Genomic DNA, 25,061 nt, shown 5'->3' on the forward strand with positions numbered 1-25,061 from the left:
ATATTTTAATTGTTGTTAATCAATTAGGTTAAACCTTTCCTCAGAAAAAGAAAAAAATGATTAAAATTGGTGATTTAAATTCCTTTGATTTAAATCAGTCTACCCTTCAAAAACTTTAACATACAGTTAACCTTATTCCTTTCCAGAACATTTAGTTTAGTGACACTCAAAATTTTGAAAACCAGGAAATGAACAGTTAAGCTGGCTAACTGTTTCAAAAATGTATTTGTAAACAGGGAATCGTCAATGAATGGGTGTGTTTTCTGGTTGGGTCCAGAAGGGATTGGTTCTTGGCTTTACTCTATTTAACATTTTTATTAATGACCTGGAAGAAAACAAAATCATTAGTGATATAGTTGGCAAATGAAACAAAAATCAGGAGAGTGGTAAATAATGAAGAGGACAGGTCAACGATACAGAACAATCTGGATCACCTGGTAAGCTGGTGTCAAGTATCAGAGGGGTAGCCGTGTTAGTCTGGATCTGTAAAAGCAGCAAAGAGTCCTGTGGCACCTTATAGACTAACAGACGTATTGGAGCATGAGCTTTTGTGGGTGAATACATGCATCCGACGAAGTGGGTATTCACCCACAAAAGCTCATGCTCCAATACGTCTGTTAGTCTATAAGGTGCCACAGGACTCTTTGCTGCTGGTAAGCTGGGTGCAAGCAAACAGTATATGTTTTAATATGGGTAAATGTAAATGTATACATCTAGGAACAAAGAATGAAGGCCATGCTTAGACAATGGGGGACTCTATCCTGAGAAGCAATGACTCTGGAAAAGATTTGGGGTTCATGGTAGGTAATCAGCTGAACATAAGCTCTCGGTGCATCTCTCTGGCCAACAGGATAATGCTGCTATTGGATGTATAAGCAGGGGAATCTTGAGTAGGTGTAGAGAGGTTATTTTACGTCTATATTTGGCACTAATGCTACCACTGTTGAAATACTGTGTCCAGTTGTGGTGTCCTCAATTCAGGAAGGATGTTGATAAATTGAAGAGGGTTCAGAGAAGAGCCCAGGAGCATGATTAAAGGATTAGAAAACATGCTTTAAAGTGATAAACTCAAGGAGCTCAACATACTTAGTAGGGTTGTTAAGTGATTAAAAAAATTAGTTGCGATTAATCACATTGTTAAACAATAACAGAATACCATTTATTTAAATATTGTGGATGTTTTCTACATTTTCAAATATATTGATTTCAATTACAACACAGAATACAAAGTGTACAGTGCTCACTTTATATTTATTTTTGATTGCAAGTATTTGCACTGTAAAAAAACCAAAATAAATAGTTTTTTTCAGTTCACCAAATCAAGTACTGTAGTGCAATCTCTTTATCCTGAAAGTTGAACTTATGAAGATAGAATTATGTCCAAAAAAACTGCATTCAAAAATAAAACAATATAAAATTTTAGAGCCTGCAAGTCCACTCAGTCCTACTTATTGTTCAGCCAATCGCTCAGACAAACAAGTTTGTTTACATTTGCAGGAGATAATGCTGCCCGCTTCTTGTTTACAATGTCACCTTAAAGTGAGAACAGGTGTTCTCATGGTACTGTTGTAGCTGACGTTTCAAGATATTTACATGCCAGATACGCTAAAAATTCATATGTCCCTTCATGCTTCAACCACCATCTAGGGGACATGCGTCCATGCTGATGATGGGTTCTGCTCGATAATGATCCAAAGCAGAGTAGAATGACGCATGATCATTTTCATCATCATGAGTCAGATGCCATCAGCAGTTGATTTTCTTTTTTGGTGGTTCAGGTTCTGTAGTTTCTGCATTGAAGTGTTGCTCTTTTAAGACTTCTGAAAGCATGCTGCACGCCTCGTCCCTCTCAGATTTTGGAAGTCACTTCAGATTCTTAAATCTTGGGTCAAGTGCTGGGGAGGGATAGCTCAGTCGTTTGAGCATTGGCCTGCTAAACCTAGGGTTGTGAGTTCAATCCTTGAGGGGGGACCCTTAGGGATCTGGGGAAAAATCAGTACGTGGTCCTGCTAGTGAAGGTAGGGGGCTGGACTCGATGACCTTTCAGGGTCCCTTCCAGCTCTATGAGATAGGTATATCTCCATATATTATTATTATATTATTTAGCTATCTTTAGAAATCTCACACTGGTACCGTCTTTGCGTTTTGTGAAATTTGCAGTGAAAGGGGGACATACAATTCTCCCCCAAGGACTTCAGTCACAAATTTAGTTAATGTTTTTTTTTAATGAGCTTCATCAGCATGGAAGCATGTCCTCTGGAATGGTGGCCAAAGCATGAAGGGGCATATGAATGTTTAGCATATCTGGCAAGTAAAAACCTTGCAATGCCGGCTACAAAAGTGCCATGCAAATGCCTGTTCTCACTTTCTGGTAACACTGTAAATAAGAAGAGGGCAGCATTATCTCCTGTAAATGTAAACCAACTTGTTTGTCTTAGCGACTGGCTGAATAAGAAGTAGGACTGAGTGGACTTGTAGGCTCTGAAGTTTTACGTTGTTTTGTTTTTGAGTGCAGTTATGTAAAAAAAATCTACATTTGTAAGTTGTATTTTCACGACAAAGAGATTGCACTACAATTCTTGTATGACAGGGGTAGGCAACCTATGGCACGTGGGCTGAAGGCGGCACGCGAGCTGATTCTCAGTGGCACTCACAATTCCCAGGTCCTGGCCACCGGTCCGTGGGGCTCTGCATTTTAATTTAATTTTTAATGTAGCTTCTTAAACATTTTAAAAACCTTATTTACTTTACATACAACAATAGTTTATTATAGACTTATAGAAAGAGACCTTCTAAAAACATTAAAATGTATTACTGGCATGTGAAACCTTAAATTAGAGTGAATAAATGAAGACTCGGCACACCACTTCTGAAAGGTTGCCGACCCCTGTTGTCTGAGGTGAATTGAAAAATACTATTTCTTTTGTTTATCTTTTACAGTGCAAATATTTGTACTAAATGTGCTGGCCGCCGCTTCCCACAGCCCCCATTGGCCTGGAGCAGCAAACCGTGGCCAGTGGGAGCTGTGATCGGCTGAACCTGCGGACGCGGCAGGTAAACAAACCGGCCCGGCCCACCAGGGGGCTTACCCTGGCGGGCCGCATGCCAAAGGTTGCCGATCCCTGCTCTGACTGTTCTGCCTGATGAGCAGATTTGGCTCATTCCTGATTTTATTTTTGTTCATGTTTCTGGTAAACATGGCCTAAATTTAACACACAGCCTTAACAAGGGAAATAAAAAAAATCAGCAGTCTGAGGTATCTGATTTACTATACTTTAAAAAAAAGAAGTAATGCTAGTGATAATTTTACAGCCTTAATATGTCTTGCTAGCTATCAGGGCTAGAAACAAATACTCTAAACTGTTGGTAAACTTAGATTATTGGCTTTGCAGTAGAATAAAGTCATGGACATGGCAGATTGTGAAATATTAGACCTTAAAGTTACATCATTCTGATTGCCATCTTGCTTTTCTCTTCCCACTTATGCAATATTGTATTGCATATGAAAGCATTTTGGATTCTGATTACTGTTCTAACCTTGGCGTGTTCCTAAATTCCAAACCTTAAACCTGCATCATTCATTTCACTTTGATTTCCCCCTCTACACTTCAGTTTCAACTTGATTTTAATAGGTAATCTCATAAATTTGTAGGTTTGGAAATAAATGTTTTTCAACATGGGAATGAAAATATTTCAGTCCCAGCCTGTGTCTGTGTACAAGCCTCTGTTACAAATTTACTTATTAACTATTTGCCCTGTTTTGGTGGGCCAGTGGTCAATTGTCGTCTTAGATATTACTTTACCACACAAAATACCTTTTGGGCTGTTTTTTCTTTGCAAAGAATTGCTTATGTTGAGTGATTCTGCTACTTGCATTTGGTTATCCCTTCAAACACATATATTCTTTCCCATTTTTCTGTTTACTCGTGGAGGAATTCTGGGCCAAAAAATTAAAAAATAGGCACCAAAAAAAAATTCTGCACACAATATTTCAAAATTCTGCAAAATTCTGCATATTTTATTTGCCAAAATAACACAATATAATCATGCCAGTTACAATTATTTTGGTAATTTATTTCAAAATATCTGTCAGCAGGTATTTTCTGTAACAATATAGACCCCCCAAAAAAAAAGATTCTAGTAATTTTTTTTTTTGACAAATAGATTCCTTACGAGGCATATTAACACAGAACTTTGTGTAATTCATTTAAATTACAATACAGAACTGTATTTCCTGCACCTGTCAGAAACAGTGCAAAGGCTTGGGGCAGTCAGAGGTAACGGAAGAGCTGAGCGGGAGAGAAGGAGCCTGGGAGTGAACCTGGAGGGTGTTGGGTGTGGGTGGGAGGGGGGTGGGATTGTTAGGTTGTTGGGAAGCCTCCCTGATGCAGACCCTGGTTGACCCCAAGCCTCTCCCATTCAGTCAGGTACATCTTCCCCGTCCCCTTACCCCTCATCTCCATGGGTCTGTTCTGCCCCCGTCCCCAGGCTCAAAGCTGTCACCCCATTAGCTCCTGAGCCCATGCTCCAATCTGTCCCCCCCACTAGCCATTCTGAACCCCATCTGTGACCTCCGAGCAGCCCTGTGTGCCCCACTCTGTCCTAACCTGGCTCCACGGGCAGGGTTCTAGGGGAATTCTGCAGCACTGAGCATAGAATTTTGTATTTTCCCGCATAAAAAACATTTTGCCTAAGAAGTGCTGCAGTTTCGCCTTTTGCCCACTAGAGGCCGCTGTGGCACTAGAACAGCCAGCATGAACGCAGCTGGCTGTTCTGGCGCCAAGGAAGCCTCTGGTGGGCAAAAGGCTGAACTGCAGCATTACTTAGGCAAAATGTTTTTTATGCAGGAAAATACAAAATGATGCGAGACAAATGAATTCTGCATGTCCGCAAATGCGCAGAATTCCCCCAGGAGTATCTGTTGTAAGAACAGTATCCAAGATACATAATTGTTAAAGTAATTATGTTCCCTAAGCAGCATAACAAAACAAAAATAAAACCATCTGTAGTGGTATATTACCTGCAGATATTTCAGATCAGGTAGTCCAGGAGGAACCTTTTTCAGTTTGTTGTTTTCTAGATGTATTTCTCGTACATTTGGTATACTGGAAAAACTTCCATTTTCCACATCTTTGATTTTATTGTTTCCCAGTCCCAACCTAGAAATAAAACAAGAAAGCTTAACTGCTGATGCATGGTGATTTATAACAGCATTGCTGAGCATCCTTTTCAATCAAGTTTTGCACACAGGAGTATACAGGAAAAAACTAAAAATCAGAAAAGGAAAAAATGTTAATTTTGCTATAAAATAAATCAGCATTGGTCTATGAAACTAATCTGGAACAGAACATTTGCCCAATTTAGCTCCACTTAAAGGGCAATATTTGGTCAATTGTACATTAGTTATTCAATTGGTATGCAATAGTTATTCTATCAGGAGCAAACATTAAAACAAAACAAAAAATCCGCAATATTTGTATAAATAAACCATACTCTTTACATGGACACCATCATAGGACCTAATCACATGGGCCACACCATTAGAGGCTCATTCACCTGCACATCTACCAAGGTGATATATGCCATCATGTGCCAGCAATGCCCCTCTGCCATGTACATTGGCCAAACCGGACAGTCTCTACGCAAAAGAATAAATGGACACAAATCAGACGTCAAGAATTATAACATTCAAAAACCAGTCGGAGAACACTTCAACCTCCCTGGTCACTCAATTACAGACCTAAAAGTCACAATTCTCCAACAAAAAAACTTCAAAAACAGACTCCAATGAGAAACTACAGAATTGGAATTAATTTGCAAACTGGACACCATTAAATTAGGTTTGAATAAAGACTGGGAGTGGATGGGTCATTACACAAAGTAAAAACTATTTCCCCTACTGTTACTCACACCTTCTTGTCAACTGTTTGAAATGGGCCATCCTGATTATCCCTACAAAAGTTTTTTTTCTCCTGCTGATAATAGCCCACCTTAATTGATTAGTCTTGTTAGAGTTGGTATGGCAACACCCATTTTTTCATGTTCCCTGTGTATATATATCTTCCTACTGTATTTTCCACTGCATGCATCCGATGAAGTGGGTTTTAGCCCACGAAAGCTTATGCCCAAATAAATTTGTTAGTCTCTAAGATGCCACAAGTACTCCTCGTTCTTTTTGCTGAGACAGATTAACATGGCTACCACTCTGAAACCTGTCACATTTAAACAAATAGTATACCCAATCAATACGTTTATGCACAATGAAAAATAATATTTTTGTATTGTTATAATATAGACACAGTATCAGGAAAAATTAAAATTTTTATAGAACTAAATTTAATCATCTTCAGCTTAGTGTAACTCTTCATATCCCCAAAATTCTCAGGAGTAGTTACTGTACCTCACTTTTATTTTCTACTTTCAGATTTCCTCTTCACATAAATTGTCACTCACACTTTAATTTAGTCTCAGGCAGTGACAAGCTGCAGGGCTAAAAATATTGTTTCAAAATGTTATGGGGACAAAATTGAGGAAGGGAAGGACAATGTAAAGCTCTCTTCACTCCCCTCTATTCTAGTTTCTTACACTGAATTGGAAGCCTTGCAGGCAGCTCCCAGTTTAGGTTTCTAAGAGCAAATTCTAAATTCAAAGTTACTCAGCCACTTTTTCAGAGTACCAGCTGGGCCTTGGAGAGGAACTCTCCTACTTATACTCGCCTGCCGTTTTCCCATGCACTTTCTGCTGGGTGCCCTAGTTCCTCCTGTACTAGATACTGCTTTTTCCCCTTTTCCTCCCTTGTGAAGAACTACGACTCCAGCCAGCTCTCCACTTTCTCAGTACCTTGCTCCCCACCTCTTAAAGGAGCAGAAGCTCAGAGGCTGCTTTATTCTTCACTTACCCTCACCCTTCTGAGAGGGGAAAAGAGTACCAGGAAACATTTATGTTGAATCTGCTGAGCAGAAATGTGCCAGCAAAAAGCAATATGATGAATCTGCTGCTGCTTTTTCCCCACACTGCTCAGGAGGGCAATAGGTTTCCAGCAGAGGAGATAATCGTGTCAGTTAGGAGACAGTTGGGAGCAGTGATCATGGAGGCAGGGTATGTGGGGATCTGGGAGGAGGTGGTTTGAAGTTAGTTGGTGGAGTAGATGAACCAGCCAGGTATTTAGAGGCTCTAGAGTCTGAGCACCTGAAGCACTTAGAGTACTTGCTTGAACCTGGTATCTCCTGGCATGCTCCTAGGCACTCTGTCAAGACAAAGGGCTGGTCCACACTAACCCCCCACTTCGAACTAAGATACGCAACTTCAGCTACGTGAATAACGTAGCTGAAGTGGAAGTATCTTAGTTCGAACTTACCGCAGGTCCACACGTGGCAGGCAGGCTCCCCCGTCGACTCCGCGTACTCCTCTCGCGGAGCAGGAGTACCGGCGTCGACGGCGAGCACTTCTGGGATCGATCCGGGATCGATTTATCGCGTCTAGACAAGACGCGATAAATAGATTCCAGAAGATTGATTGCTTACCGCCGGACCCGGAGGTAAGTATAGACGTACCCAAAGACTGGTGTACCATACAGCACTCCAAAAGGTGGCAAATGTAAATGTTCTTCTATCGTGTTTTCCCTCAACAGTAACATTAAAGAGGCCACAGTTTGGACATCATTGTTCTAATGTAATTACAAAATTTATGTTTTAATCTATTTCACTATACCGTACCCTATCCCAAAAATGATGTAGAAAATCCTGGAAATTTTGACATTCCACCAAGTAGTGCTTCTTGGAGGAATCATTCTACATATTGCATTTTACCTTTGAAGATCTTTGTACCGAATAAAATCCTCAAGTTCAACTGCAGTAATTTTGTTGTCATCTAGATGAAGCTCTAGTAAAGAGGATGGTAGCCCTAAAGGGAAGAAAAATCAATGTAATTTAATTGATTAAAATATTTATATTTATTAAATTCTCGACAACTTCCTCCCTTTTTATTTTGGGGAGGGTTGGAAAGGTGCTGGGTTTGCTATCTGGATCAAAAAATAGAAATGTATGTTCTGTTTTTGATTTTTCTAGACTTCTTCATTTGTAGTTTAAATTGATAGGGTTTGTTTTTCAGAAGAATTGTTGACCTGAATATTTGTTTTTCTCTTTGAAATTTTATAATGAAATCAACAATAAATGGACTTTGACTAATTATCATCGTCTGTTTTTAAAAGAAATTAATATATTTATCTTACTCTAGATTAGTTAAATATTCTGGCAAATTGATTAGATATTTTTATTAGTATTTTAATTATAGTGTCCAATATCTTTAGATTTCTGCTTTCTTTTTAATTATTCTTGTTGGATTTTTGTTTATATGGTCAAACTCTGCCACCTTCACTGATATTGAGTAATACTTTACTCCATGAATAATCTCACTGAAATCCATGTATCTACTTGTAAATAAGAGTGAAAGAATCAGGCCTATAGATGGTACTGGATTGTGCTGCTGTTCAGGTTTGGGAATAATCTACAGATTCTCAGACCAGAGGAGAATCATGCCTAGCACGGATTAAATGTTTTATTAGGCACAAGGATGCAAGATCACATTTGACTCATAATCATAAGCCTAGGCATAACTCAATATAGCAAGGACATGTGGTTTTGGAGGAGTTTCTGTGTTTTGCCTATCTGAAAAGTTAAGTGCTCACAAAGAGGCATGATCAAGGAGGAATCATATCCAGTAATTGTCCTCCATATGGAATCAAAAGCTTGAATTTTTAATGCTTCAACTTCTTGAGAAGCATTAACAAAAAAAATAGGTTAAAATTTGAATGGAAAGGAAGTATTACTTGGAAAGTTGATCATTATGTAGGTTACTTGGAAGAGGAATAAAAAAGAAAATAACTGTTATTTCAGATTGACTGACTAAGTATCTGTGGCAGTTTTCAGTTACGACACTGGCTAATTCCCAGGTATTCTTAGACCTGCATGGGTTCTTAAGCGTTTGGGAGAGGCTGCCAGAGGAAAGTTAAAGGAGGGAGTTGCAATTTGTTGGGAGGCCTGGCCCAGTTTGTTCTCTGGGCTAGGCTGAATTGCCCCTCCTTGCTGTTGGTTTGTTGTTACTGTTTCTGCTGCTTCTTGACCTTAATGAAGGTGTCACACACCATCTGGACAGAGTGGGACAGTGGGAGAAGTGAATCTCCTCAACTACTGAGAACAAGAGAGAGTGTCTACCAGTGCTCAGTAACAGCATGCCAAGGATGAAAAAGGCAGATGGGAAGGATGGGCAGCTACTTGTGATGGAGTGGAGAGAGAGGAACAAATTTAGAACCCATTGGATAGAAATAATTATTTTGAATATTGTAATGTTGTACTACAGAAATTCAAAGAAAAATAATAGGTATGAAATCAGGTTATTCAGGAGAACATTGGTGTGGGGGGAAGATTCTTATTGTACATAGCACACATCTGAAAGTCCTATAGATTATTCGGGCATATCCTTATTAGAAAAAAGAACCCATACCTTTGGGAACTGAGGTCAGTTTAGCTTCTGCAATTCTGATGTGATAGACTGTCACGCCTTCAAAAGAACCTGGTTCTATTCCATCATTGTCCAGAGGATTTGCGCTCATTTCTGCCAAAGCAAGTATTTTATAATTAAACTAATTCACATTGCATGTTAATTCCAGTATGTCTAATTATACAGGGCTTACTAAAAGCTACTCTGCTTTCACCTCACTTGTAATCATTCTGACTGTTTTGGTAATTTGATTTAAAAAAGTATGGTTTACATCACTGAGTTTTAAAATTTCTGTGCTATAATTCAGAGGAGATTGTCCTGGGATTATGCAGTTTGTGCATACTTCTTTTTAAATGGCAAATCCCCGCCCCCGAATTCTACATTGCAAAACAGTGTAGAGTTCCATGGAATAACCTCACTATGACCATGGATTATAATTGGAATTTTGAAGTGGCTCCTGTTGGCTATGCAGGAGCAGTTGGATGCTGCCTGTTGGCCTCTTTGGAGAGGTACATGTCTCTCACAGTTTTGCCTGAGTAAGGATTGCACGTTTTGACCTGCAAAGTTACCAAAACCAGACCCACTTAGCAGGTACAGTTAGGTAGATCTGAATTTCAGTTATGTAAAGCAAATAAAAGATGGTTTAATTGATGATGGTGTGTCAAATTTCCCCCACTATAGTTATCTTGCTTTAAAGAGGAACTTCTGTATAAGGAAAATTTGAACGGAAACTACATGTAGGAAACAAAAGTTGCCAGTAACTGTATATTTGCATTTTTTAATCTGAGCCTTCCCTTCCCCCCCCCCCCCCCGAGTTAGCTTTTCTGTTTTCTCCTGCGGTGAAATCCATGGCATCATAATCAGTTGTCCATGAAATGTGACGTCTCAAATTCAGTGATCAACCTTCATAGAAAGAATAAGTAAAGAAGCTGAGCTGTGAGGGAGCCTACTCATTTGCGGTTGTAGCTGAACCCAAGGTTTTGGCCAGCTGCCTCACAAGACCATTAATATTTGGATGTAGAGGAATTTCTTTCTGAATTTAGCTGTTTTTCAAGAACATGTAGCAGTTTAGAATTTTCACCAACTTGTGTTAGTAAAATTGGCAAAATAACATTTTATTAAAAAAGCTAATAAAACTTCTATAATATTTCCATAGTGATTTAGGACCCAATTATGCAGACATTCTGTATAGAACTCTCATGCTCTTGGAGTTGTGTGTGTAGAATAGCTATGATGTCTGTACTGTATTTACTAGCACGTTCGCCATATTGCTTAATGCAATCCTGAAATACTCTTGTCAACTGGTGACATGCAGTCATTTTAATACTGTTCCAATAAAATGGACTTACCCAAAACATGTAAAGCCTTCATTCCTTGAAATGCTTCCTTTTGTACTTTCTTAACCTTATTATCATGAATCCGTAGCTCTGCTAAATATTTTGGCAGATTTGCTGGGATCTCAGTTAGCTGGTTATGGGACAAGTACAATCGTCGCAACTTCTTTGTTGATTGAAAGGCTTTTGGGTGGATCTTAGATATTTTGTTGTTGTTCAAAGCCAGTGCCTAAGAAAAATGTGAAAAGTAAGAAAACAGTATTAAAATCCAGTAAAAATCCAATATATAATCATGCATTTGTGAGGAGATTGGTAAATATTTTTAGTAATTACATATTATTTTATGGAGTAGTAGAAATGTAGGGCTGGAAGGCACCTTGAGAGGCTTCCAGCCTCCTGCACTGATGCAGGACCAAGTATACCTAGAGCATCACTGTCAGGTGTTTGCCCAACCTGTTCTTAAAAACCTCCAATGACTGGGATTACACAACCTCCCTTGAAAGCCTATTCCAAGCTTATCTACCCTTGCCATTAGAAAGTTTTTTTTTAATATCTAACATAAATCTCCCTTGCTGAAGATTAAGCCCATTATTTCTTGTCCTACCTTTGGGTTAACAAGGAGACCAATTGATCATCATCCTTTTACCAGTCTCTTTATAGCAGACCTTAATGTATTTGAAGATTATCAGTCCCTGCCCTAGTCGTCTTTCCCCCAGGCTAAACATGTCGTTTTTTAACCTTTCCTCATAGTCAGGTTTTCTAAACCTCTTATCATTTTTGTTGCTCTTCTCTGGACTCTCTCCAGTTTATCCACTTCTTTCTGAAAGTGTGGTGCCCAGAATGGGACACAATACTCCAACTGAGGTCTCACCAGTGCTGAGTAGAGCGGGACAATTAACTCCCATGATTTAGATGCAACCCTCCTATTGGTATACCCCAGAATATTAGCCTTTTTTGCAACTGCATCACGCTGTTGACTCGCATTAAACTTGTGATCCTACTATAATCCCCCTATCCTTTCCTAGACAGTTATTCCCCATTTTGTAGTTGTGCATTTGATTTTTCCTTCCTACGTGTAATACTTTGCACTTGCCTTATTGAATTTCATTTTGTTGATTTCAGACCATCATCTAATTTGTCAAGGTTGTTTTGAATTCTAATCCTGTCTTCCAAAGTGCTTGCAACCCCTCTCAGCTTGATGTCATCCACAGATTTTTATAGCATACTCTCCAATCCATTATCCAAGTCATTAGTGAAAATATTGACTAGAACAAGACACAGGACAGATCATAGGTGGACTAGATGTGTCCATCTAGTTTGACAGTGAACCACTGAGAACTTTGAATTTGGTCTTTCAACCAGTTGTGCACCCCTTTATAGTAATTATAGACCACATATCCCTAGCTTGTTTATGAGAATGTCACGTGTGTCCAAAGCCTTACTAAAATCAAAATATATCACAGCTACAGCTTCCCACATCTACTAGGCCAGTAACCCTGTCAAAAAAGTAAACTATGTTGGTTTGGTATAATTTGTTCTTGAGAGATCCACACTGGCTATTCCTTATAACCCTACTATCTACTAGGTGCTTACAAATTGATTGTTTAATGATTTGTTCCAATATCCTTCCAAGTATTCAAATTAGGTTGAGTGGTCTATAATTCCGCTGGTCCTCTTTGTTTCCCTTTTTAAAGACAGATACTATGTTTGCCCTTCTCCAGTCCTTTGAGACCTCACCTGTCTCCATGTGTTCTTGAAGATAATTGCTAAGTGTTCCAAAATTGCTTCAGCTAGTTCCTTAAGTACCCTAGGATGAATTTCATCAAGACCTGATGACTCGAATACATCTAACTTATCTAAATATGCTTTAACTTGTTCCTTCCCTATTTTGTCTTGTGTTCCTTTCTCCTGGATATTAATATAAACTATGTTAAGTGTTTGGTCATTATTAACCTTTTTAGTGAAGACTGAAGCAAAGTAGGTACTAAACATCTTAGCCTTTTTGATGTCATCTGTTATTAGCTCTCCTTCCCTGCTGAGGCAGAGGATGACCTACATTTTCCTTGCTCCTAATGTATTTAAATAATGTCTTCTTATTGCCTTTTATGTCCCTTGCTTGGTGTAATTCATTTTGTGCCTTAGCCTTTCTGATTTTGTCCCTACATGCTTGCACTATTCTTTTGTACTCATCCTTAGCAATTTGTCCATGCTTCCACTTTTTGTAGGATTCCTTTTTGATTTTCAGGTCATTAAAGAGTTCCTGGTTTCTAATTTAACAAACTTGGAAATGAGAACTTATTTACTAATAATTGAATGCATAAGTGCATATTTCAAATAGCTTTTGTTTAAAAACATCTTGCATGTTGTATGTTTTACTTAATCATAAAATCCATAAAAATTGAATTACTCAAAAAATGTACCTAGAACTTGAAGCTTCCACAAGAAGTAAGAGAAAAGTGCTCTTGGGACGCACCAAAGGTGAGTGATTGTGAGAGAGAAGCTAATCTCATATTCTCATGATTGTTAAAGCAAGCTGTGCAATAAATATTTTGCTCCTTTTGCTGATTGTTTATTGTTTAGTGTAGTAAGCAAAATGACATGTCTACTGATGGGGATAAATTGTATGATTTCTGCTTTTTTCTATATTCATTGTTTCAAACATAACATACCAGTGATGCTGTAGTCACATTTTTGAAGACCATAAGCCAGTACAGCTAAATATAGTTGGGAAGGCCAAGTAATGAGGAAAGAGTTAGATTTGTTTTCCAATTGGCATCAAAAAGTGCTGCGCCCACATCTTGGACTGGCAGACTGTCTCCATCTTGATTTGTTTTGTTCTTTTATGTTAATTTTTCATTTTTTATAAAACAAATATCCCAACTTAAATTGCTATCGTTCAACACCAACTTTCAATTCCCCATGATTATTGTGGGAGACAAAAAGTGCCCTTGGTGAATGTGGAGAAAGGAGGGTGGGCGTATTGTGGAAAGTCAAACAAAGAGGGAAATAGGCAGTATGTTATAGAGATTTGAAGGTTAAATCTTGTGGTGTACTGAGAGTCCTCTACTCATGTTTTAGTCAAAGGATGTTGAATGTGCTCAGCACCTTGCAAGAACTGAAAAAAGAGCAAGTAAATAAGTTGTATGAGGTATAATATGGGAAAATTAGGAATTATGGTAAAGAGGAGGAATAAAATATTTTCTCCCCACTGTCATGATCTCAGTCCTTTTCAAGACTTCTAATTGTCTCTGTCTCAGTACTGCTCCCGGAGAGGAGGTTGATGTATTCAAAATGGTTTATTAATGAAAATCTGCCCAGCCAGAATTAAAAGGAATGAGTAAATTGTATATAACAACAAAAACATTTCATTTGTCTTACTTTCCATTATCTTTGAACTCTGATGTACTTAAAATTATTTTTCTGTTCATTTAAACAAAATATCCCTCCTTTGGACAGGTCGCTTAATCTTGCTTTCTCTGTGCTCTTCTAGAAATCATTGCCTCACTAGTTGAGGGCCTGCCATGTGACAGAGTATGATCAATACATTGTGTTACTTGAGATTATTTTGCATGTCAGATTATACTTCTATATTTCAGTGTCTTGACTGTTGATGTTTCTACTTTCCACTGCTTCAGAGAGTACTGATGAAATGTTGTTACTGTCTGTGACGGGATCCCCGGGGTGCAGCCTGGGACTGTGGGATGGCTGTGCCCCCTTAACTCTCTCTAGCCTGGGCTGTCTCTCACAATGCCTTGCTAGTGACCAGCATTAAACCCCTCCAGGTGCTGTAATCACTCTGTGAAACCACATGTGGAGACCCACACCCAGCTAGATTGCATGAATGCTCCCAGAGCCACTCATGAATCACACAGAGAAAGGCACCAGAGCCGAATCATAGAATATCAGGGTTGGAAGGGACCTCAGGAGGTCATCTAGTCCAACCCCCTGCTCAAAGCAGGACCAATTCCCAACTAAATCATCCCAGCCAGGGCTTTGTCAAGCCTGACCTTAAAAACCTCTAAGGAAGGAGATTCCACCACCTCCCTAGGTAACCCATTCCAGTGCTTCACCACCCTCCTAGTGAAAAAGTTTTTCCTAATATCCAACCTAAACCTCCCCCACTGCAACTTGAGACCATTACTCCTTGTTCTGTCATCAGGTATCACTGAGAACAGTCTAGATCCATCCTCTTCGGAACCCCCTTTCAGGTAGTTGAAAGCAGCTATCAAATCCCCCCTCATTCTTCTCTTCTGCAGACTTAAACAATCCCAGTTCCCTCAGCCTCTCCTCATAAGTCATGTGCTCCAGACCCCTAATCATTTTTGTTGCCCTCCGCTGGACTCTTTCCAATTTTTCCACATCCTTCTTGTAGTGTTGGGCCCAAAACTGGACACAGTACTCCAGATGAGGCCTTACCAATGTCGAATAGAGGGGAATGATCACGTCCCTCGATCTGCTGGCAATGCCCCTACTTATACAGTCCAAAATGCAGTTAGCCTTCTTGGCAACAAGAGCACACTGTTGACTCATATCCAGCTTCTCGTCCACTGTAACCCCTAGGTCCTTTTCTGCAGAACTGCTTCCTAGCCATTCGGTCCCTAGTCTGTAACAGTGCATGGGATTCTTCCGTCCTAAGTGCAGGACTCTGCACTTGTCCTTGTTGAACCTCATCAGGTTTCTTTTGGCCCAATCCTCTAATTTGTCTAGGTCCCTCTGTATCCTATCCCTACCCTTCAGCGTATCTACCACTCCTCCCAGTTTAGTGTCCCCCAGCTCCCAGCACTGTACCTCAGGAATATACCATCTCAATATGAGCAGTGCACATTTATTAATTGGTTCACCACTTCATCAATGGAAAGTGGATATACACTAGCCTCTGCAAACTTGAGCAGATTACCAAACACTTCAGGCAAACTCCTTGGTAAAGATAAACAGTTAAATAAATTTATTGACTACAAAACTTAGATTTTAAGTGATTATAAGTGAGAGGCAAAAAGTCAGAGTCAGTTACCAAAATAAAATAAAATACAAGCACGCAGTCTAAACTCTCAACCCTATTAGACTGGACAACATTGAGATGAAGCAGTTTTTTTTCACCCCACTGGATATTGCAGTCCTTAATATACAGGTTTGTCCCTTAAACCTGGGCCAGCCTCCTGCTGGAGTCTTCAGTCTTCTTCTGAGTGTCTTGGTTGCTTGCAGCATAGGTGGGGGCAGGAAAAAGGCCAAGCACGGGGGCCCTGTTTATACCCTCAGTCCTATGTGCTTGGGGAATACAATTATAGGCATGTCTGGTGGGCATTGTTTAGTCTCCAGGCAAGGTTGAGCAATTCCCACTGTGTGGCCTCATGCAGGTGAGTCATTGCATTGTAGCTCCCTTGTTGGACAATGGTTGTTGATGGGTTGTTTGACACCCTGCCCGTGCATTGATTACTTTCCTTGCTGCCTTCTCTGGGGAGCTAATATCTGTCTGATTCCCCAACTTACAGCATGTTTTAGTGATAACCATATAACACAATTCTTATAATTTCATATGCATTGATGATACACATATATGGATAGAAAAATGACTTTCAGAAGATCATAACCTTTCTCATGATACCTCACATGGCCTGCTTTATATGCAAGATCACAATTATATATAAATGAGGGATATAGGGGTTACAAGGCACTCCCCCAAGGTACAGAATGTCAGATTGTCACTTCATAGTAATTATGAGAAAATCAGACTTGATCTTTTCCCCGTCAAAATAAGGAAATAGATTGAGGGATTTGGTAGGAAATTCTGCTTTTAAAGTATCATTTGCTGCCATTTGTGGCTTTGCTAAAGAAACTAGTGCTCTGACAAGTGGCATGAAGAAAACAAACTTTGTTCTCAATAAGAACTCTGTAGGTCTTGCTAAATGGTCTCACGTGAACTGACCTGAAAAACCAAATCTTCTTTATTATCAAGAGATTATGAGCTTTCAACTAGTGCACAACTAGAGATGTTTAGTAAGGCTAAGGTGATTAGTAAGGCTAAGATTTAGTCATGGGGATTTTTAGTAAAAGTCATGGACAGGTCACGGGCAATAAACAAATATTCACAGCCCGTGACCTGTCCATGACTTTTACTATAAATATCCCTGACAAAAACTTAGCAGTTCCTAGGGCCCCTGGGGACTGACGGCTAGCCCCTGCTTTGGTGGCAGGGGGTGGGGGCGGTCAGGGACCACTGCTGCTCCAGCAGCTCCCGGGGCCAGTGGCACTGGTCACTGTTTGGGCAGCCCTGGGGCTGCTCCAGCAGCGGTCAGTGCAGCTGCCCCAGCAGCAGCTGGGGCAGCTGGCCTCAGGGTTTGCTCCAGCAGCCAGCCCCGGGGCCTCCCTAGCAGCCTCCTGGACGTCTCACCCTGGGATCTGCCCCAGCAGCTGCTTGGGCAGCCCTGGGGTCAGCCACACCGGCAGCTGCAGCTGCGGAGGTCCCAGAAAGTCATGGAATCCATGACTTCTGTGACCTCTGTGACAGACTCGCAGCCTTAGTAATGTCTCCTGATTTATCTCTGTGTTCTGACACTGGAGGTTAGTATCAGTTAGTGTTCACTTAAATAAAAAAATAGTGTGTTCTTCGTTAACTTCCTGTAAAGTTCATACTGATTACATTTTTGTGTCTGGATGCAAGGCATTTCACAAGTAGACACTAAGTGTGGCAACCACTAAGGTTGTATAATACCTATTTTCTCTACTACCAATGAATCCACAATAAGTAAAAGCTCTACTGATAGACTGTGAAGTAAATTAGATTCGCTAAACTTTTATTTGTTGTTGAGAGACCAAGTGCTGTTGGAAAGGATTTTTTCCATCAGTCAAACCTATCTATCCTGTATTTATTACCATGAAATTGGGGGGGGTCTCTTTTTAAGGTACTCTATGTTGGTCAGTTGACTTTGACTTGACTTGACTTTTATTTTGACTTGAGGTGTGGATTTGTTCTTTTCTTTTCTTTTTGTGTATGGTGGCTGTCTGTTACATCTAAAAACTGAATTAAGAGACTATTAAAGAAACCAAGATATGCTGCATGATCTGTGAGGAGATAGAAGATATGGGGAAAAAATCTCAAATATTTGTGAGATAGGAGGGATTTTGCAAAAAGCATGTGATTTTTATTTTTGTTTACGATAGTTGTTTATAACAGATTTTCCTGATCTAGACCTCCCAGTCACCCCAGCCCATCCTATTTTGCTTGCACTGCTGGAAGGGAGTATCAGATACAATCCTGTCATATTGATATATTCTAGTTTTAAAGTGTCATTTTCTCATCATAATTTTTAATCATTTTCATATTATTTTAATTTAGTATGCTTGCCTATATCTTAAAGAATTAATAAGGCAGACAGAATTTTCAAAGGAGCTCAGTGTTGGCCTTACATTGTTTCATTTGAAGTTAATGGGAGTTTTACCATTCACTTCAATGGAAGCAGAGTTAGGTGAGTGCTTTTGAAAATTCCTCCCTGACATCTGCTTCACATGTGGGATTAAGTTTATGGCTGTTGGTTACAGTTCTTAGATGGGGAGAGTGGGAAATTTGTCTTATAGTCAGTTAAAGCTGAGAGAAATTTCTCTCTGGGTACTTAACAGCTTAAATGTATTTTCCCTGGCCATGGCATGTGTCTGGATGTTGTGAGCTCCATGTAAACTGACAAGATTGCAGTCTGTAATGTGTACGCACCCAGAGTTGAGGACATCAAAATATTTTATTCTAATTCATCTAAATTATTGTAGAAGGAAGGACATAATTTAAATAAATAAATAAAATCTCTGAGTTGCCTAAATAAGACTGAATCAGAAAATAACAAACTTACATAAAGTGATGTGAGTCCTTTGAGATCATTTTCCTTGACCTCTTTAATTTTGTTGTTTTGAAGGTCTATCATGCGAGTATCAGGTGGAATATTGCTTGGTATTGAAGTCAAACCTATTTAGTGTTAATGATAAACAAAAATATATATATAAATACCTACTATGTTGATATACAGTAAACTATTAACTGCTAAGTAGGACAATACAATGAGAATGTAAATATGTGGTTTTTAGCTGTGCATTGAATACATATGTTGTTAGGTCAGTTTAGCTTATAATTTTAGCTTTTAAAAAAAAGTTTCATATTTATACAAAGCTCAACATCAGCCCACAATTCCATTGTTTTTAGTATTCCATTGAAACAGTTTCTTTTTAAAAGAATAAAATTCATCTGTCATTTTCCCAAAAGTTTGTAGCATCCTGTTAAAGTGTAGGCACCAGAAAGTGAAAATGAGTAGGAACTGACTGTATAAAATAAAAAGTTAAACTGACTAGTCTATTTTCAATATCCAAGCTTCATAAAGAACAAAAAGTAAACAATAATACTTAAACACATTTCTAATTCATAGATCTCAAAGTGTTTTAGAAAAACAGATAAGATTTTTTCTCCATTTCACACATGGATAAACTGTGAAACAGAGGTCACACTGAGTTAGAATAGAGCCCAGCTCTCTTGACTCCCATGCTGGTACCCTTCTATACAGGACATTTTAAAATAACAAGATTTATCTTGATTTTTACTTTCAGTAAAAAATAGTTTGTTAGGGTTACTCAAAATAAAATGTACACATCCTGTTTGCTTGTTAAACTAAATGGTTATGGTTAGAAAAGTTACAATAAAGTGGCTTCACGGGATTCAATAATTCAGTGGATCCATATTATGTTTACAAGTCAAAATCTGATTTTTAAAAAACGATTAGTATGTAATCTCTACCTTTGATTTGAAATTCAAAAGTGGTCTTTATTTCTCTTTGCTAACTATTGATTTATAAGGTAGAATTGAATCTGGTGTGTTCTTCCATAGTACTTTGTGTTCTTCAGAATTAAGAGGAGTAAAAACTACTATTTGTCAGTAAAGTTAGTAGATATAACTTTAAATACAGAGTGGAAGTTACATTGAGGAGAAGTAAAGTGGGGTGTGGAGGGATTTTTCATGGGCCTTCTGCATTGCAATGAATTTCACCTTGGATGTTTAGATTTATCATTTAAAAAAAGAACACATTTAAAAATCTGATCAGTCCCATTTTTTGTATTTGGAAATACCTGAGTTCAGGGTTTGTTTTTGTTTTTTGCTGCTCCAGTTAATGATCTTATTGTCTTCAGCTTTGGTTGCTAACTGTCATGAATAGGCAAATTCTGAGTATTTCTAATTGTGTCTTTTTAAACTTGAGTTTGAATCCCAAAATAATTTAAATTAACTTGAGCGATATATACTTCTTTATTAAACATAAAATGTAAGTTTAGAACAACAGCATGCAATAAGAAATATAATCTTATCCTCTGTAGAAAGCTCACTGTCAGACCTGGTTTGGCCTCCATCCCATTGCACATATATTATATGAGACAAAGGCTATTGCTTGCAGCTCTGGACCCTCTGTTCCTCTCTCCCCACTTCCTCCCATCCAGGGTCTGGAGAAAGGCCTATCAGGGAAGGATGGGAAACTAAGCAGGAACTGACAGGAGATTCCAGATAGGAGAGAGTTCAGACCAGGGCCTCAGGAAGGCAATGGGGAAGAAGAGGGTACAGCAGTCCTACGGTAGAGTCCAGACAGCTGTACTTGTTCTGGGGGAGGAAGGTGTAATTAATATGGAAAGGGCTGAAATAAAGGTTGTGGCATTCCACAAGAGCTCTCCCTACTACCTGGTTCCAAATGGCCTGTTTTTAATGACATGTGCCATAATTGACAAATGTATAATTATTTTAAATATAAAATCTGTTTTATGGATCTTTTCTAAATGTTTGAATTTAATAAAACAGTTTTGCAACCTGTAACAGGGCCCCCAACCACAATTACCCTGATACAGATTGCAAAAGTTGTTTATTTTGTTCAGATAATGAGGAAAACATCCGTAAAAATAGGTTGAGAATTGTGGCATGAGAAGAGCAGATGTCATGGCAGAGATGGGTGTAGGAGGTGGAGAGGGTGAGAATGGAGGGAGGTCCATGAGTGAGGCAAATGTCACCAGAGATAAGGAGAGGGATTCGGATGTGGGAGGATTTGTGTTGGCAGGAGGAGTGGGCAGATCAGGATGGAAAGCGGAAGAGTAGGCAGAGCTGGTGGAAATGATAGAGGGGTGAGGGTAACACGGGAGAGGAAAAGGAGTCAGTGGAGGGGGGATTTAAAAGAAAAACCTTTTTCTTTAAGAATGCCCAATTTTGTTATAAACTCAGGTTAAAACAACCCATTGGCATCCTTGAATTATGTAAATCCTAACAACAAAGACTTACACAGATAGAGACTGTGGTCATTAATTTTAGAGACTGTGATCCTTATGTACTATATTATATATCTATGAATCCTACAGTGTTATTAACATATTTTCCTTTGGTCAAAATGTCATCATTATGGTTATGCTATTCAGTCTTAACCTAAACAAAAAAATGATATTCTTTCCATGCTCTTGCATTATAATTTCCTTGTGGCTGATTTGTGGCTTCTTTGTCTCTTGTCATCCTTTTCTGTTGTCATGTGATCTACCGCTCCGCAAATCAAATACTTTTTAGATATAAACTTTTACGGGAGAGAGGAGTAGGGACTTGTCTAATACAAATACAAGACATTGAACATTTGATACAGGTCATATTCTGTCCTCATATACTTTGGCACAATTTCAATTGAAATAAAGGAAATATGTGAAGGCAGAATGTGTGTCTCTGAAAATTTTAGGAACATAAGAGTTCTTATGTTTTGTGGGCATTATTCTCTCATCGTTGGATTGAAATAATCTTGTTTACAGATGGGAAAGCAAATCTTTGTCTAAATAAAATAACATTTTATAATTAAGGAAACGAGTTTTATGTAGTCTAAATTGCTTACCAACTTCAACTACATTGATACAAGTCAACCCTCACACAAGGAGGGTGCACTGATTTTAATTACATCAGTTTCTAAACTGGTGTGAACAAATCGGTATAAGCTGTGTGTGTAGACAAGGCCTCAGGGAGAGAATTTCATAGATGATATCCTTTGGAAATCTGACTGAAACAATCTAGTAATAAAAAATTAGTCTCCTTGAAAATGAATACTACTTTATCCCTCAAAACATGATTTGTTTCATAAGTTCATAATTCATGGAAGTGCAGAATTCACGTTCTTTAAAAATTTTCCAAAGAATAATTCCCATGATAAACAGACATGCAGATTTATTCTTACCAAGGTCAGAGCAGTGGACAACTCTCATATAACACTGACATCCAAAGGGACATACTGGAAATATATCAAAAGGAACTTGTGGAGGAATTGGTCTTCTAGTTGGAAATAAAGAGTTATCATCGTCATTTTCATCTTCCATATCTTGCAGCATCATATGCTTTAATGTAAAGTGTGAAAGGCCAATGAAATGTTTAGCAGAGCACAAACCCAAGAAGAGAAGCAACATATATTCTTTCATGTCTTCTCACGGAGAATAACTAATCTGGGGGGGGAAAGAACAAAATATAGCCAAAGTTAGAGAATGTAGAACTGCAAATAACTTCTTCATACTTCTAGTTTAATTAATCTCTTGTAACACTCTTTGGCCATAGCCAAAAATGATTCTTACAAAGAATAAGAATGAAGTTGCAGAATAGTTGATGCTTATGCAACAGTGAAGGAGTTTATTGAGCTCAATTAAAAGGTCACTTGATAATGCACTGAAATAGGGTTTGAGTGTAGTACAGTGGGCTCTAGACTTATGAGACACATGTTGTATGTGAGTTTTGTAGCAAAACTTGTTACAAGTTTTTAGGATATGATCCCAGTTTATTAATCATCTGATGGCTGTTAGCATTAAAATGCAGTATATTTTAAACAGATTTACTGTTCCTATTGCATTTAGAGGGATGGGAAATATTTATAATAGGTATAAAATGCATCCATCAGAACATTCTCTGATCATGTGCTCAAATTGGGGGGGGGGAGGGAATCTACAGTTGTAAGTTCTCAAACTCAGGATCAACTTGCCTCTTGTCTTAGGTATTCAGATCTAAAGATTCTTCTTTGAGTGCTTGCTCATATCGATTCCAATTAGGTGTGCGTGCGCCGCGTGCACGATCATTGGAAGATTTTTACCCTAGCAACACTCAGTGGGTCGGCTGAGGCGCCCCCTGGAGAGGCGCCCTTATGGCGCCGGATATATGCCCCTGCCGACCCAGAGCCCCCTCAGTTCCTTCTTACCGCCCATGACGGTCGTTGGAACTGTGGAGCGTGGCATAGCTGATCTCCACTTCCCTAGCTCTTTGCTCGTTTATACCTGTAGATAGTAGTTATAGTATAGTTGTTATTAGTTTCTAGTTATAGTTAATAGTAGTTTTGGTAGTTACTGTATATAGTAATTGGAGGTAAGGGGCTTCTCCCCTTTCCTCCTTCCCAGTACCCGGGTCCATGCCTAGGTCTCCGGGTTTCAAACCCTGCTCGGCCTGCCTCAAGCCGATGCCTACGGGAGACCCCCACGACTCTTGTCTGAAGTGCCTGGAGGAATCCCATCAACCAGATAAGTGCCACATTTGTAAGGCATTCAAGCCTCGGACAAAAAAGGAGCGGGACTTTCATTTGAAGCAGCTCCTCATGGAAGCAGCACCTAGCCGGGCATCCTCGGCCCAGCGCCGTCGGTCCGAAGCACGCCTCCGGTGCCGGATCGACCCGGCACCGGCAAAGACTCCCGACACCGGACATCTCCGGCACCGCTACCAGCGTGGCACCGCTCGCTGTCTCCAGGAACCAAGAAGCAGCACAAGCAACCTGCTGCTCCTGTACAGTTGCCGGCACCGCCGATACCCCCCTTGGAGCAGCGTCCCGTGCCGCCCTGCAAAGGCTCCAACTCTGGCGCCATCGAGTCCGGTGCACATAAGCTCCCCGGTGCGCACCGTGGTTGAGCTCGGCCTGCCTTCCACCCCAGAGACTTTCTCCACTTCTCACGACCTGATCGCGCTCACTGAGCCGGGACCGTCACAACCTTCAGTACCGCCGGTGTGGGCTGTTCCATCGATAGGCAAGCTCTCCATGATGCGCCCTCCATCGCAGAGTGAGAAGGGTCGGCACTGATCTCGGTCCTGGTCCAGGTCACTGTCCCTATCCAGGCGCTCGTCTCCGCCACGGCACCGCTCGCAGTCCTGGCACCGATCACCATCTCGGTGCCAGTCGTACTCACGGTGCCGCTCCACCTCAAGATCTCCTTCCCGGTACTGGTCCAGCTCCCGGCACCGATCCCGGTGCCGGTCTCCTTGGAGTTGTTCCCAGCGCCACTCCACCCGTAGATTTTCTTCGAGGTCCAGATCTGCCTCCCAGCACCGATATGACTGTCGGTCCAGGTCCCGGTACCGCTCGAGACCACTGTACCGCTCTCCATCTCCGCGGCGCGGGCCAACAATGCATGACAGTGCTACGCAGCATGAGCGATCGGCGCCACCTTGGCCTTCCCTACCCAACTCGAGGTCGTCCCAAGCGGAGAGTGGCTACCGCGTCCATGACCAAGACGCGGACGGAGCTAGCCAATGGCACGACGAGGGTCAGGATCCTGCTCAGGGACCCCCACAATGGTCCTTTTGGACCCCTTGGGCATACCATCAAGCCCAAGGTGTCCCATTGGGAGCTTCTTGTTCTGCCCACTCGGAACCCCGGGTCCCAGAGGCCACTGTCAGTCGCCCCCCCTAGGGGGCTCGGAGGCGATGGCCCTACCCGCAGCTCAGGCCCATGCCCCTAGCATGGAGGACCTAGGGCAGCCGGACCCCCCCCCCAGCAGGACTTGCCCCAGGACCCATTAGTCCCGGGCGTATCCTCCTCATCCTCACCTGACGAGGCGGTGGTGGGCATGTCCTCCTCTGGCCCACCACCTATAGACCTCTGTGCGCACCAAGACTTGCTTCGTAGGGTGGCACAAAACATGAACCTCCAGGTGGAGGAGGTGGTGGAGGTCGACATCCGGTGGTGGACATTTTATCTGCTGATGCCCCCACACATATAGCCTTGCCGTTTATTCGGACCATCCAGGCTAATGCCAATACAATCTGGCAGTCTCCGGCGTCTATTCCTCCCACTGCCAAGGGGGTGGAGAGGAAGTACTTGATCCCCTCCAAAGACTACGAGTACTTGTACATTCACCCCCAACCGTGCTCCCTCGTTGTACAGTCTGTTAATGAGAGGGAAAGACATGGTCAACAAGCTCCCGTGCCTAAATCCAAGGACGCTAGATGCC

At 40.5% G+C, this 25,061-nt stretch overlaps 2 protein-coding genes across 4 annotated transcripts in view; one reads left to right on the top strand and one right to left on the bottom strand.

The window, feature by feature from the left end:
• Positions 1 to 25,061, top strand: part of CENPP (centromere protein P) — a 353,315-nt gene that overhangs the window by 168,684 nt on the left and 159,570 nt on the right. The window lies entirely within an intron of this gene.
• ASPN (asporin) overlaps positions 1 to 25,061 on the bottom strand; it is a 38,764-nt gene that overhangs the window by 4,539 nt on the left and 9,164 nt on the right. The window contains exons 2-7 of the mRNA XM_026656693.2: positions 22,043 to 22,304; positions 18,671 to 18,783; positions 10,848 to 11,061; positions 9,502 to 9,612; positions 7,809 to 7,902; positions 5,021 to 5,159 (exon numbers count right to left, since the gene is read on the bottom strand). Of these exons, the coding sequence (XP_026512478.1) occupies positions 5,021 to 5,159; positions 7,809 to 7,902; positions 9,502 to 9,612; positions 10,848 to 11,061; positions 18,671 to 18,783; positions 22,043 to 22,280 (909 nt within the window). The 5' untranslated portion in view covers positions 22,281 to 22,304. The remainder of the gene's footprint in view (positions 1 to 5,020; positions 5,160 to 7,808; positions 7,903 to 9,501; positions 9,613 to 10,847; positions 11,062 to 18,670; positions 18,784 to 22,042; positions 22,305 to 25,061) is intronic.

The sequence above is a fragment of the Terrapene carolina genome, unplaced genomic scaffold (assembly GCF_002925995.2).
Source record: "Terrapene carolina triunguis isolate 2854851 unplaced genomic scaffold, T_m_triunguis-2.0 Scaffold232, whole genome shotgun sequence".
Taxonomy (NCBI): Eukaryota; Metazoa; Chordata; order Testudines; family Emydidae; genus Terrapene; species Terrapene triunguis.